This window comes from Ptychodera flava, chromosome 18, assembly GCF_041260155.1.
Source record: "Ptychodera flava strain L36383 chromosome 18, AS_Pfla_20210202, whole genome shotgun sequence".
In the NCBI taxonomy this organism is placed as follows: Eukaryota; Metazoa; Hemichordata; class Enteropneusta; family Ptychoderidae; genus Ptychodera; species Ptychodera flava.
In genome coordinates, this window is record NC_091945.1 from 13,877,732 (window position 1) to 13,890,897 (window position 13,166).

The window sequence follows — 13,166 nt, forward strand, 5'->3', positions numbered from 1 at the left end:
ATCTGCTCTACAGGCGCATTCAGATACAATATTCAGTATTTGGCTGATATGTGGGTGACACTAGTTTATATTTTGGCATATGTATGACGTCACTCTCGAAAAGATGTAGAATAATTGTGGTAATGCGCTGATTTGTAAATATTTAACTTCCAGATGACCTTTGATAAGTGAGTTCTTCTTGCGTTAGCTATCATCGAAAACAAGGACGATTACAGTTTCACATACACACACTGTTACAATTCAGTCAACTTCGTAGATAGCTGCAGGGTAGCTGCAGGGCGCATCTCGACTTCCTCGGGTTTGCTTTCTCGTCACCGCATTTAGAACGACCGCTTTGACTTGGTTTGGCAGATCTCGCTCGCAACGCATATCTTTTCTAATTACGACCAAAATTTCTCACTGTATATCCGCTGCAATCGACTGCCGCAAATGTTGTTGAATCTTTTACATTATCATGCACTTCATAGACGAGTGCGGGCCATGATTTTCACAGTGAAAAGACAGATTGTGTCGTTCGTGCGGGCAAATTCGTCGAACGGTATTGGGCGATCATGTGCGGTCTCTTGTAGATGTCCAATAATGGATTTGTCGCACTGATTTTCATACACTTGTCCTTATCCTTCGAAGGACACATGTATTCAAGTCGAATAAGACAAGGTCTGCCTTAAATTGATTTGAATAAGCGCACCAGATGTGACCGTCATTTTACTGCCCAAGTTTTAGTTAGATTCACTAAAACAGTCTCAACATATGCAAGTCTGTTCAATATTTGGAACTTTTTGCGAAAGACGATGTGCAGCTTCTTCGAAAAGTTCATGATGCTTTGCAAACGGAGCTTCTACTTATGAACAGTAAAAGCATTATATACCACCGTTTTCCTTCACGATGTGTATCCGTACTTCAAGATGACATACGGTTGATGTTTTGAACTTCAAAAGGTAGGTACCAATACCTACTGATTTTCTTACACTTATAGCTCAAAGTGTAAGAATCAAGCCTATTTATTTGTTTTACATCTCCACAGCTGTTACCCACATCTGTTTTGTAAACAATTAGTTCTGTTCGGTAGGTAAAATGGGAAATTAGTCATGTTTGGTAAGTACAATTGGAAAGACCATGGAGACAAAAAGTCATGATACACTAGACAGTTACTCAGGAATGCAGCCAGGTCGACACAAATTTTTCTAACTAGTTAGGTCACGCTTAGGTTATACAACACTGGTTGAGACAACAACGAGCCTTATTAAATGCTGCTTCCATTTACTATGGAAACCGGGAAGGGGATTTAATGGTCTACCCTCAAATCAAACTTTTTCAACTCGTGGCAGAATATACAAGGAAATAACAAAGTGACATCAATAATTATGGGATGTCCATTATCAGGACCGTTTTACATGGAAATGACTCAAATAGCACTTCAAACTATTAAGTACAAACGCCCTTGCATATACAAATGTAGTCTTGAAACTCTAGTGTATTAGTTTAGCGCAATTGTACCAGCTGAAATTTAAAATATATCTCAAACCTCAAGAATCCTCACGTATACTCAAGTCGCATTAGAGGCGCATATTGAAAATCTATGGACTTGATAAACACAAGCTTTCCAGTAATGAAAACAAAGTTACAAAAGATTACATGCCTACCTTAAGGGATGAGTTTTGTTATAACGTAAATGCGAAAGTCGATTATTTCTTCATGGAGCGATACATCGTGTTTGATGATAAAACCTCAACTTATAAAATATACAGATTATGTCACATTCAATGAGTTACGCTACAACTGCTTACATTTATAGGTGGTGCATGGTGGAAGACTCTGGCGATGTGTTCCATTCGCCTTTCCTCGTCTGACGACAAGCTCCTTCCGGAGGCAACTGATATATTTCCATCATCATCGAAGGAACTACTGAAGCCGTCACTCCAACGTTTCCTTTCTGTGTGTCTGTTTTCATACGTGGCACTGAGAAAGCTCCCTACGTTCATCTGATCTACATCCTTCTTTGGTTTCGTCTTTCTGCATTTGACGATGATGAAGAGGACTATTACCAGGAAAATCGCTGAACAGACTCCCGCCAACACGCCGATCAACGTGAGATTGAGACCACCGGGCGTTTCCGCTGGACCTGGTTCTTTATAAAGCAATAATATTAGTAATTCATTGAGTATATCAAGGCTTACCAGATGAGAACTTATAAGTACACGTATACGTTTGAAGTATAAGCTTATGCTACACTTGTATATAAATTGGTACTTTCCTTTACTCTGAATGTATTTCCAAGAATGCAAATTGTTTTATTGTGAGTGTAAGCAGCCCTGTAACTGCAAAATTTTTCTTAATATGAAAGTCGTTGGACAATATTTGTACAGAATTTGATGCTGTTAGGGATGATACGCAGATCAATATTCAATTGACATGAACTGTCTTTCGCTACTGTCACAATATTACATCATAAAATTTCGTCATATTTTTTCGAGTCCTTCATGGCAATCGCAGCAGATTAGTTCTGACAGGTTTAGTATTGTAATTAATGTGTCATTTTGTAGACCTATCAACATCTTGGGCAGGGTCTTCTCGAACCAGCTGTCTTGCCTTCGGAGATAACCCATTCACAAAAACTGCCTTGCAATGTAATGTAAACTTTGAAAACTTCAGTGAAAATCTAAACTGGTCAGACTGTACCAAGTGTTTCTTATCGGCATTTATATATCGTATTGTGAATGTTCGTTTTTAGTACATGAGTTGCCAAATGTCTTTCATTACTGTAATATCATGTTGTATCATTGATATTCATAGCAGATTTAATCATCTTTTGTTGACTCCTTCAAGATGTATACCATCTCACTCTGAACATTTACTTTGTATGCAAACGAGCACACTATTATTATGAAATTGCTAACTGATATTGAAATTTGTCACATATTTATATGATCGACAAATAAAGTAAGATTCATAAGATATGACGCAGTCATTCTTGACATTCCAGATTATCATTTTATTATCGCCACCCAGTCTCTATGAAATTTGTCTATCCAAAGTCTATCAGGTTTTTAAATCAAAATTTAAAACATAACCTTTTCAATATGACATTATCCATCTTTTTTCGCACACTTGTCAACTGTTTGATATTTGCTTGATTTTGAGATTATATTGTCGTTCATCTGCTTGTACATTTAAATTCTTCTACTGTATTTACTTTAATCGGTATTTATCGACTCTGAGCACACTTTGATTAAACACTTAGTCTAACGTCAACCAAACATGAGCGAGTTCTTTCAATTGCATCTCCCAAAAAAAACATATGTACCAAATTTAGGTTCATCCAATATGCATTTATTGATACAATATCGATGAATAAAAACAGACAGATAGACCGATAGAGAATAATTGACAGTGGTATAACAATAGCTCAGTTGAATAAAGGTCTTGAGCTGAATTCACCCATCTCGGTAAGATTAAGTAGAAAGTGTACGAATTTTGGTATACTAGTAAAAAATATGTACATGTATAACATGAAAAGCCCTCTGATTAGCCAAACGTCTGAGAACCTTGGATAGCCAAGACAGTATACTGTTAATTACATCTCTCATATTTGTTCCTTTCGGTTCTTTTTCGTTTGTTTGAATTTTCCTATATTTGTATGCTAGACATTGCTTTTTTGTTACTGCATAAACACAAAAAACGATACATGTCGCTAGGCATTTTGCCCAGCCAATGCTCAAAATGCCGAGTCTTTAACATGATTAGAATTACTACACTGCATCAAAATGCAATACGACAGATTAATTCACACCAATATGTTGTATGTATTAAAGAATAATACACAGGAATTCATATGAATTCACATGGATACATGCTTGCTGAATACAGGCAATGGATTCTCCACTGTATCCATCTGTATATGCACTATTCACCTAAAATACATGCAATAATCCATGCTTATCATTGGGATTTCATGCAGTGAAATAGCCTTCTTAAAGTTCAGGAGGGAATACATACCAACGGTATATTCACATCGCCTTCCTGGAAAATCCACGCTGCTGTCTTCAAAATCGTCCAAACATTTGCACTCGAACTGACCGTCTGTCGAATCTGTGCATGTTGCATTCATGTGACAATCATTATATCGATCATCGGAGCAGGAGGAAAATTCTGTAAAGTTGTGCAAGGAAACATCCAATGTAAACTACAATATATATGACTGTAATTGTATTTCAAATAAATGAATTCAAGTAAATTACCTTTAGTAGTAGTAGTAGTAGTAGTAGTAGTAGTAGTAGTAGTAGTAGTAGTGTCGTTTTTAATGGTTTTATTGCTTATGCTGTCGATGCCGCCAGTCATCATGTAATCAATACAAAATTATGCCAATTATTTCATGCAATGTTCTGTTACTGCATATTCTATTGTTGTATAATTAAGCAATAAACAACACCCAGCGACGGAGCTCGCGCATGTGCCAACCTTCTTACATTTCGAATATACCACGGTTCTCTTCACCCATCGTTCATTCAGATCGCTGTATTTGCGCCATCAATAAGCTTATACTTGTATGATAGAATAAAATTTATAGGCTTGTGATTATACGACATATTATATAAATAGTCTTCAATGGTATCGAAGAATACATAGAGCGATTTGTTACCCCATACAGAGTAAAAGATCTCCTATGCATCGTTGCTCATGCAAAATAACACAAATCTCATAAACAACTTATAATTGGATATGTTTCCAGTACCTCCATATTTGACTTCTTTAATAGATAGTGTCCTCCCTCCAAACTTCAGCTCCTTTGTATCATCTGAGACTGCCTCTTCAAGTATCAGTGTAAGATTATCGTAATCAATCTCAGCAGTGCTATTAAACACCAGGGCGTAGTTGACTATTACGCTGCCGTTCGCGAAGTTGAGTACATCGGTGCGAACATAGTCATTTTTGGTTTGATCATGCTGACCGTATAAAAAGTCCATCTTTTAAAAGTAATAAATGAAATCATGAGCAACAATATAGTAAGACAACACTTACAGTATCCCATCTTCAATGTGATAAATAACAGTGTATTCGTTCAATACATATCACCTGTTAGGTTTCGTGTATCTGTGAGTATTTAGAACAGCAGATGTGCGTGTATATGTTATATATTTGACCGCTGCGCGACGCTTGTTAGCGTATACAAAGTACATTAAGCTAATTCAACAAGGGCAAGCGACAGTAATAATAAATTTCGCAAGGTTAATCAACTAAGCTTATGTATTGTATGTATGTATGTATGTATGTATGTATGTATGTATGTATGTATGTATGTATGTATGTATGTATGTATGTATGTAATCTATCTAACTAGCTAGCTAGCTAGCTAGCTATGTGTCAATGTATCTATGTATCAATGTATGCAATATCAATATGTAGACAGAAAGTAAATATCTATCCATCTATCTATCTATCTACCTGTCTATCTATCTATTTGAGCGATATATGGCGGTATTACTAGACCACGAATGAATCTACGGGTCCCATAAGTAAAGCATGTTTACCATCATCGTAAAGAACTTACCGCATTGATAACATCACGCTCTAACCGTCGATAATTGTAAGACGTTGGATCATCAAAACCGTCACTGTATTTCGGAGTGAATTCAGAGGAGTCGAATATCGTAAAGGATCCTTTCGCCATTTTCGATCCTGGAAAAAGAAAGTTCGAGAACTGATGACACACGGTGATTCTGTCGAAGGCGATGAGCTTTTAAATGCCATTTAACTGCGAGAGGTACTCTCTGGCATATCAATGAAATGCACGGTTTAACTTAAATGCTAGCTTTCATTATTAAAGCATAAAACTAAAATGTCACTCAGTGAAAAGTATGTCGTGACGATAATGTAAGTACTTTTGGGAGTTAACTTGACAAGGCGTTCTTCAATTATCTATGAAAAGTCACAGTTTACTTATTTATTTTCGTTCTTGCTAGGTGATCTTTCCACATATACAATCTTTATTTCAGTCCTGACCTTCTGAAAGTTTATGACATGAAAGCAGCACATGACAACTAACGTGCATCGTTCGATGATTATGGTGATGGTAAACAATTGACGCAGTCAAGAATAATTCAACAGAACATTTGGGGGAAAATATCAGGAAAGGAGAGGAAAGTTACCTTCACAAATGATTGAGTTCCCACTTTTAATTTCATGGTACCCTGGGCGACACTTGCAGCTGTATGAACCAGGTGTATTGACACACACCATCATTTCAACATCACAGATCTCATCTACCAAGCATTCATCGATATCTGTTGACAGTCAAATGTACAACTAGTACTGCTATAAGAGCTCACAGAAACATTTTACTCAAAGCAGCATTTGAAGCATCAAGAGTGTTAGTTTATGTTAGTGGCTATCCTTTCTACTGGTACTGGTGGACAACACGTCCTAAATTATCGTTGCATGAGCACTGATCAAGTCCTGCACACAGACGTGACAGAATTTAGATCAAGGTTACTTTCACACGTGTAAATTGTGTTAAAATGCTACTACTGTACCCTATAGAATGCTCAAAAAGACTGTGACGACTGTTTTTGCGACCTTGAGGTAATAAAAGTTCACGTGCACCCAAACTGTCGAAGACGCGTTCATCGATAGGTATTTCACTTTTTACGCTAATCATGATATTAACAGTAGTGTCCGCTGCTCTACAGCAGAGATGTCTAAAATGAGGCAATATATCACTGTATCGAAAAGGCATATTTCTGCTGCGATTAAATAGATAGGAAGTTGTTTCAACCGATTTCAGGTTAAATGGAAACAACAAAAGTTTGCAAGGTGTGACCTAGGTAAGGACACGGATAAAATAATAGGTGTACAGCTTTAAGAAATATATCCTTTTAAAAATATAAACGCAGTCCAATAAGTCGGGTCATCATTTAAATTTCAAAGAGTATCGTATCATGTACAACCTTTTACATGTAAATTATTGGTATTTTTGCAGGAGCTAAAGTATCTACAAGGATTGCTGAATTTCTGGGACATCAAGCACCTGTAGCTAGCAGGCGCTCGACTGTGTATTATGAGTCACCTACAGTACCGTAAGTAAATTTCACTTCAAAAATATCATAAAAAAATCAATGTTTTCGATGCTCAGTGTCATTTTAGGGTTAGTTCGTTGCTTACATTCTTTACGTGTCACGGCAGAGGCGGCATGATTGGTGTCCTCTTCGCACTAATCTTTTTGAAGCAAACATACTTGTTATTTAATGGGGCCGATACTCACCAATACATTCTCCAGTGAAGGCGTTTCCCGTACCAGCGTCTTTAAATCCCTCAAGACACTCACAAGTATACTCTCCGCTTCCAATATCTTCACAGGTTGCATACGTGTCGCAAGTGTCGCTGTTGTCGAAGCATCTGTCGATGTCTGAATAATTAGCAGAGAGCAAATCATACAGAACATCTTATATCAGACATACCGGTAAAATTACGTAATATGCTAGTCTTAAAATAAGCTTATGACTAAAATATAAACTATTTTCTTGCTACAAATTCAGTATATAAACAATTTAATATTTTTCTTCGCATGTTTAGTAATATCTAAATGTTTTAAAGCTAATGTAGTTTTACCTGGGTCACTACACGTAAACGTCTCTGGATCAACCACATAACTATGTTTCCCTAATCTTCCAGTGGTTCCTACTTCTCCATTGAAAGTGTCAGATATATTAAAGGGCAGTAAACCAGACTCGGGGTCCACGTTGACATAGAATGAACTCTCTACACGGCTGCTTTCGTTCCTTAATTCTAAGACAATGCTGTCCATGTAATATGCCTGTATGCTGCTCCTTTCAAATACTTCGTTCAACTGCAGAGAGATCAATGGAAAAGTTTGTGTACACTTCTCCTTACATGACGAAACCATGGCTTAGATTTATTTGGGGCAGGACATAATTCTAAAACTGTTGTGACTATAGCCTATGCATTCTAAAACGCATTGCGCGTTTCGGTTTCCTGTCTGTTCTTGCACCAAATGGATAGCAAATGCTACCTCAGCCTTTGTAATACATCTCGTCCAAATTCTCTGTTTTTATTCGTTAATTTACAGTCACGTAGTATGCATAATTTTGACGCTGATACATGCAAAGAGAAACTTACAATCAACAGCTTCTGAAACTATTAAACAGTTAACACTTTGGGAAAACTGTTAAATGGTGAAGTTTTAAAGTGCCGCCTGAGAATTTGCACATTGTTGAGCGCATAATGGCAGTGTCGTCAGCGACTGAACGAGTGATGATAGCTGACGAACTTCTCGGTGTATTTCGTCTAGAAAATTGGTTTCTGATTATATAGCATTATAAACATACTGACTGGCCATATTTGGGAAACGGCATATCTTTGTTTTCCCGGAGCGTTGCCCAAAACAGTATGTTTTACTCGGCCTACGGCCTCGTGAAACATACTGTTTTGGAGCGACTCAGACCATCGGGCAACAAACGTATGTTGCCACCTTCATTATCAGTCAATAAGTGTATATTGGTATCTAATCGGCAACCTTCTTTGACGAGCGTTGTCATTTCCATAGCTATGTATTTCACAAACCTCCTCTTCAATATTTTTTTTGTTATTATGATAAGTATGCTTTGATGTATCACTCAGATCTTCGTGGTATTCCCAAGCGTTGGCGCCTTGTCCTCCATTAAATACGACAGTGCAACTGAAAGTGCTGGCAGCTACAAGGTCAAAAAGAAAACCGTTAATGTTGTCGCAAAGCAACTGACACATTGCGTACCTGTAATTTGCTCTTGTAGATGAAAGGAAACTGCGAAATCGTTGTGTGAATATTGAAACTGTCATTCATCCCATAAAAAGGAATTATTGAGGACGATGGAGGAACTCTGTTCAAGTTTTGAAAATGAGAACATCATCTTTGCACAAACTTTAATATAACACCACCAGTGCACATTCTGCATCGTAATTATGTTGCGTTATAATTCATATTCACTCATCAATTAAGCGATGCGTAAACCCAATCATCATAGCGACAGAAAGCTTAACATATAAATACACTCGAAACAACACTTATATCAGTCCGTCTACTTGCTGGTACTGATGACAGAAAACAAATGATACTGCTGGCTATTCAAATTCAAGTTCACCTTTACAGGTTTCATCAAGAGCAAAGCCAGTGCTGCATTCACATGCGTAATTTCCTGGCTGGTTTACACAACGCTCGTTACGATCCGATGGACAGGGTTTCAGAGTACATTCATCTTTATCTGCGGGAGGCAATCGAAGAATAGTTTGAAACTACTGTCTGCATGATACACTGTATATTCAGACAGGATGTGTGTGTTGACGATATTGAATCGACGGTGTGAATTCATTAGGAATGAGATGGTTATAGAATCTCTCTCTCTCTCTCTCTCTCTCTCTCTCTCTCTCTCTCTCTCTCTCAACTTCTTAATTGTCGGATTTTTTTAATTCATACGAAGCGGCCATGTAAATTAAGAGAGCATACGGGAATGGAATTATTTCTAAGTTACTGGTTCGACAGACATTAGTTTTGCACTGACCTACATCTTTTACTTTGCGAATCTACCTCTTTTTATAAAATTTAAACTCTACAATGTCAAGTACTCGAAATGAAAGAAGTGTTTCTTAACAAACTTAAATTCAATTTATTTTACTCATAGGAAGGATAGCCATCAAGTAATTGTATGATTCCTGTCGCGTCTAGTTTGTGTTCAATTAGCGTATGAGCCAGTGCAACAAGGGCAGCATGAAGTACAAGCCGCTATATGGTGATTTCTCACCTTCACAGTTTTGTCCGTCCCCTTCATATCCGAATTTGCATCTACAATAGTAGGATCCATCTATGTTGAAGCATTCTCCATAATCGGGATCACAGTCATGGGCACGGTACAAACACTCGTCCAAGTCTGGTGGTTGAACAGACGGTTGCTTATTAAGGTGATTTAAGATGGCACTATGCTATGGCTTTTTTAAAATGTGTGTGTGAGTGTGTGTAAAAATGTTTGTGTGTCTGAGTGTAAATATATATTGTAATCATTAATACAAAAATACAACGGAAACTGGTGGTATTTTGTGTTTAATAAGTTAATCAATAGACCTAGATTTGACTCGTTCCTATTAGCGACGCGTGTATAATTAGGGTGTATTTTAAATAATTGGGTAATGTTCAATATCTTCAGAATTAGAATAAGTTTTTGTATCTTTGTACATTAATCATATTTACGCTGAGAGTTCGATACTGGTTCGAATATTTTATGACTTTTCATTTTTGCGGTATGTCAACACAACACGATTGGAACTAATTTGGGATAATTGGATCTTCATATTTTTCATATTTCTCAAAAATGGTAGGTGCCCTATAGCTGAATGTTGCAATATTACAAATTACCTATAAACACAAGTGTGTAACGTAAAAAGAGAAGCAGATGAGCTTATATTTGCAGATTTTAAAGACATTAGTTCAGCATCCAATTATCCAAAATTAGTTCCAATCGTGTTACACCTAACGCTTTTCTAGCAAGGTGGTTTGATACTTTTGCTACTGACGCGTTACAGTGAATGAAGCGTGAAAATAACATCAGTTACTTTATAGACTGATAAGTGCGTAAATAATATACACAAGACTCAGTACCATACAGAAGAACTTAAGGCTCCATAAGCTGTATCTTTTGGCTATTTTTTCAGAACTTTTGTTTGGTGGTTTCCCTAGACTGTCCGGATTGAATCCCTAAACTGTAATTTAATGCCAAGTATTTAGCATATCAACACAACCAATATGAGTATAATCTCCACTGTTATTGTTGAAAATTGTATTCAAGTCCGGACTAGAATTCATTTGTAAACAATAAACAATGATCACTACACACATACAAGCTGTGTTGACAAAAAGAATACTCCAAATTTCAGCATGACAAATGGATTAGGGTCAGACACGGTAGTTGATATACAAAAGCCGAATACTGAAAAACTTGCCACAAGTTACACCTTATGTCCCTTTAAAGACACGCAACGGGCCGAACTGAAACGCAAAAAACATACTGTAGGGAGATAAGATTTACATTGTCCACCCCATAATATTACTGGGTCGGCAAACTTTTGACAATTGTGGAGACAAATACAGAACTATTGCATAATGCTAAATATAAAGATTATATGCAAACCTTCGCAGTTCCGTCCCGTTTGGCTGCTCCCTTCTTTATCAATGTAACCGCCATTACATTGACATGAGTATGATCCTTTTGTGTTTGTACATGTTGCTTTTTCATGGCAACTGTGTAAACCTTCACACTCATTAATATCTGCAAATCATAAAGCGAAATAGTCACAAGTGTGTTACTCACAAAAACTATTAATTCACTATCCTGTCACTTTTGTGTTGTCGACTCCATAACTTCTTCTGACTGAATTTTTACTTCAGAATGGAGAAAAATGATCATAGTACACTTGGAATTTACTTGTTCAGAGTCGTTTGCGTGACATGGATTTCAGCCTAATTTAGGCCTAGAGTAAAAAGGTGGACCAGCTACTTAATGCCGATTCTTCATAAGTTATAAATAATGACGTCAACTACAGCCACAGTTCCCCTTAATATTTTCTGTCTATACTATCAAGCTTACCTGTACATGAGGTCCCATTACCATTGTAGCCCGACAGACAATTACATTCAAACGACCCAGGTTTATTTGTGCACGTTGCGTCTGCATGGCAGTTGTGTAAGTTTTCCTCACACTCGTCGATGTCTTCGCAGTCGTCTCCTCGGTAACCGGCATTGCACGTACATCGGTGACTACCAACCACATTTGTGCAGTACGCATCCGCGGGACAGTTGTGGCTACCAGTCGTACACTCGTCGATATCTGTAAGAAAACACATGTATGACAGCGTGTATTGCATAGTTGAAACTTTACAATCACATGGCCGGTGGCATTGCACGAAAAGATGTTCCGTTTGTAAACTCTCTGGAATATTAAAGGCGGCATGTCCAATAAGCCTTGGGCAGGAAGTGTGATTCAAAAATGTTTATATGCGTTGCTCAATTACCATAGTGAACATGTCGAAATAAATTCTGGCAATACTGAGAGAAATAATTTCACAGGGCTTCATAGTACAGGTAACATTACATTTGTAACGTTCGTAATGAAATTTCAAATTTATGTTAAAGAAGTACATTTACGTTGTGTTGCCTTCCTTTTTAATGTATTAACCACTATGACGTTGGGAGATTGCCTTTTTGCGTTTTTGTCATTTTAGTTGCTTTTTGTGGCAACTCCGCATTCATAAAGAACGTAATTGCGTATAGTAAAAAATTATAGTTAGCAATATTTTTCGAAGTGAAGTTGTAATCCCTCGTGCATGGGCCTACATATTATGGAGTTACTTTTTACTTGTCGATTAATAATGGTTCCATTCCGGAATAAAAAGGACGCGCTTTGTTCCACAGACCAAAGAAACCCAAGAGATCACATGATGGCGGTACAAACAAATCCATATGACTAACACGTACTTCTATGCGCGTTTGTGCACGTGTTTTTGTTTGTACCGTGGTCCATTCGTATCTTGGGTTTGACTCATTCACTCTGACAGAGGCGTCGCCAAATACAAAGGGAGGCACACGAAAACTTCAAGGTCAAGATCAAAGTGTCATGCGGCTCCAACAGGCTGCGGTAGGGGACAACGTGAAAATGGATATGGCTTAGTCGGCCATAACAATTATCCTTTGTGTATGCAAAAAGTGATTCAAATGAATATTGATTCTTCTTGGATGTGTCACCAACCTGAACAATCAACGCCATTCCCTTCGTATCCAGAATTACAAGTACAGCTGTAGGATCCGTCCGTGTTTGTACAGTATGCATCATCATGACATGAAGCCAATTCTGATCTGCACTCATCAATATCTGAAATAAAATGAAACGTTTTTTATTCTGTACTCATTGCAGACCGAAAAACTCAGGTTTACCTCGTTATACGTGAACGTATGGGTCTGCATTAATTGCCATATTTGCAATTTTGTCGTATAGTAAGCTACCATAGTTAAGCTATGAAGCAACGACCAATAACTGCGAAAATAGTCATTCTCATTTAAGTGTTCGCTAATACTCCGCATTCATTTTTTGCTCGTGGCTGAGTGACGCTACGTTTGGATGCATTCCTTC

General features: G+C 37.4%; 1 protein-coding gene across 1 annotated transcript in view; it reads right to left on the minus strand.

The window, feature by feature from the left end:
- LOC139117611 (fibrillin-1-like) overlaps positions 1-13,166 on the minus strand; it is a 129,015-nt gene that overhangs the window by 5,605 nt on the left and 110,244 nt on the right. The window contains exons 49-61 of the mRNA XM_070680852.1: positions 12,786-12,908; positions 11,628-11,867; positions 11,172-11,309; positions 9,792-9,917; positions 9,135-9,254; positions 8,578-8,708; positions 7,606-7,843; positions 7,259-7,402; positions 6,147-6,281; positions 5,549-5,676; positions 4,733-4,964; positions 3,997-4,149; positions 1,788-2,128 (exon numbers count right to left, since the gene is read on the minus strand). Of these exons, the coding sequence (XP_070536953.1) occupies positions 1,788-2,128; positions 3,997-4,149; positions 4,733-4,964; positions 5,549-5,676; positions 6,147-6,281; positions 7,259-7,402; positions 7,606-7,843; positions 8,578-8,708; positions 9,135-9,254; positions 9,792-9,917; positions 11,172-11,309; positions 11,628-11,867; positions 12,786-12,908 (2,249 nt within the window). The remainder of the gene's footprint in view (positions 1-1,787; positions 2,129-3,996; positions 4,150-4,732; positions 4,965-5,548; positions 5,677-6,146; positions 6,282-7,258; positions 7,403-7,605; positions 7,844-8,577; positions 8,709-9,134; positions 9,255-9,791; positions 9,918-11,171; positions 11,310-11,627; positions 11,868-12,785; positions 12,909-13,166) is intronic.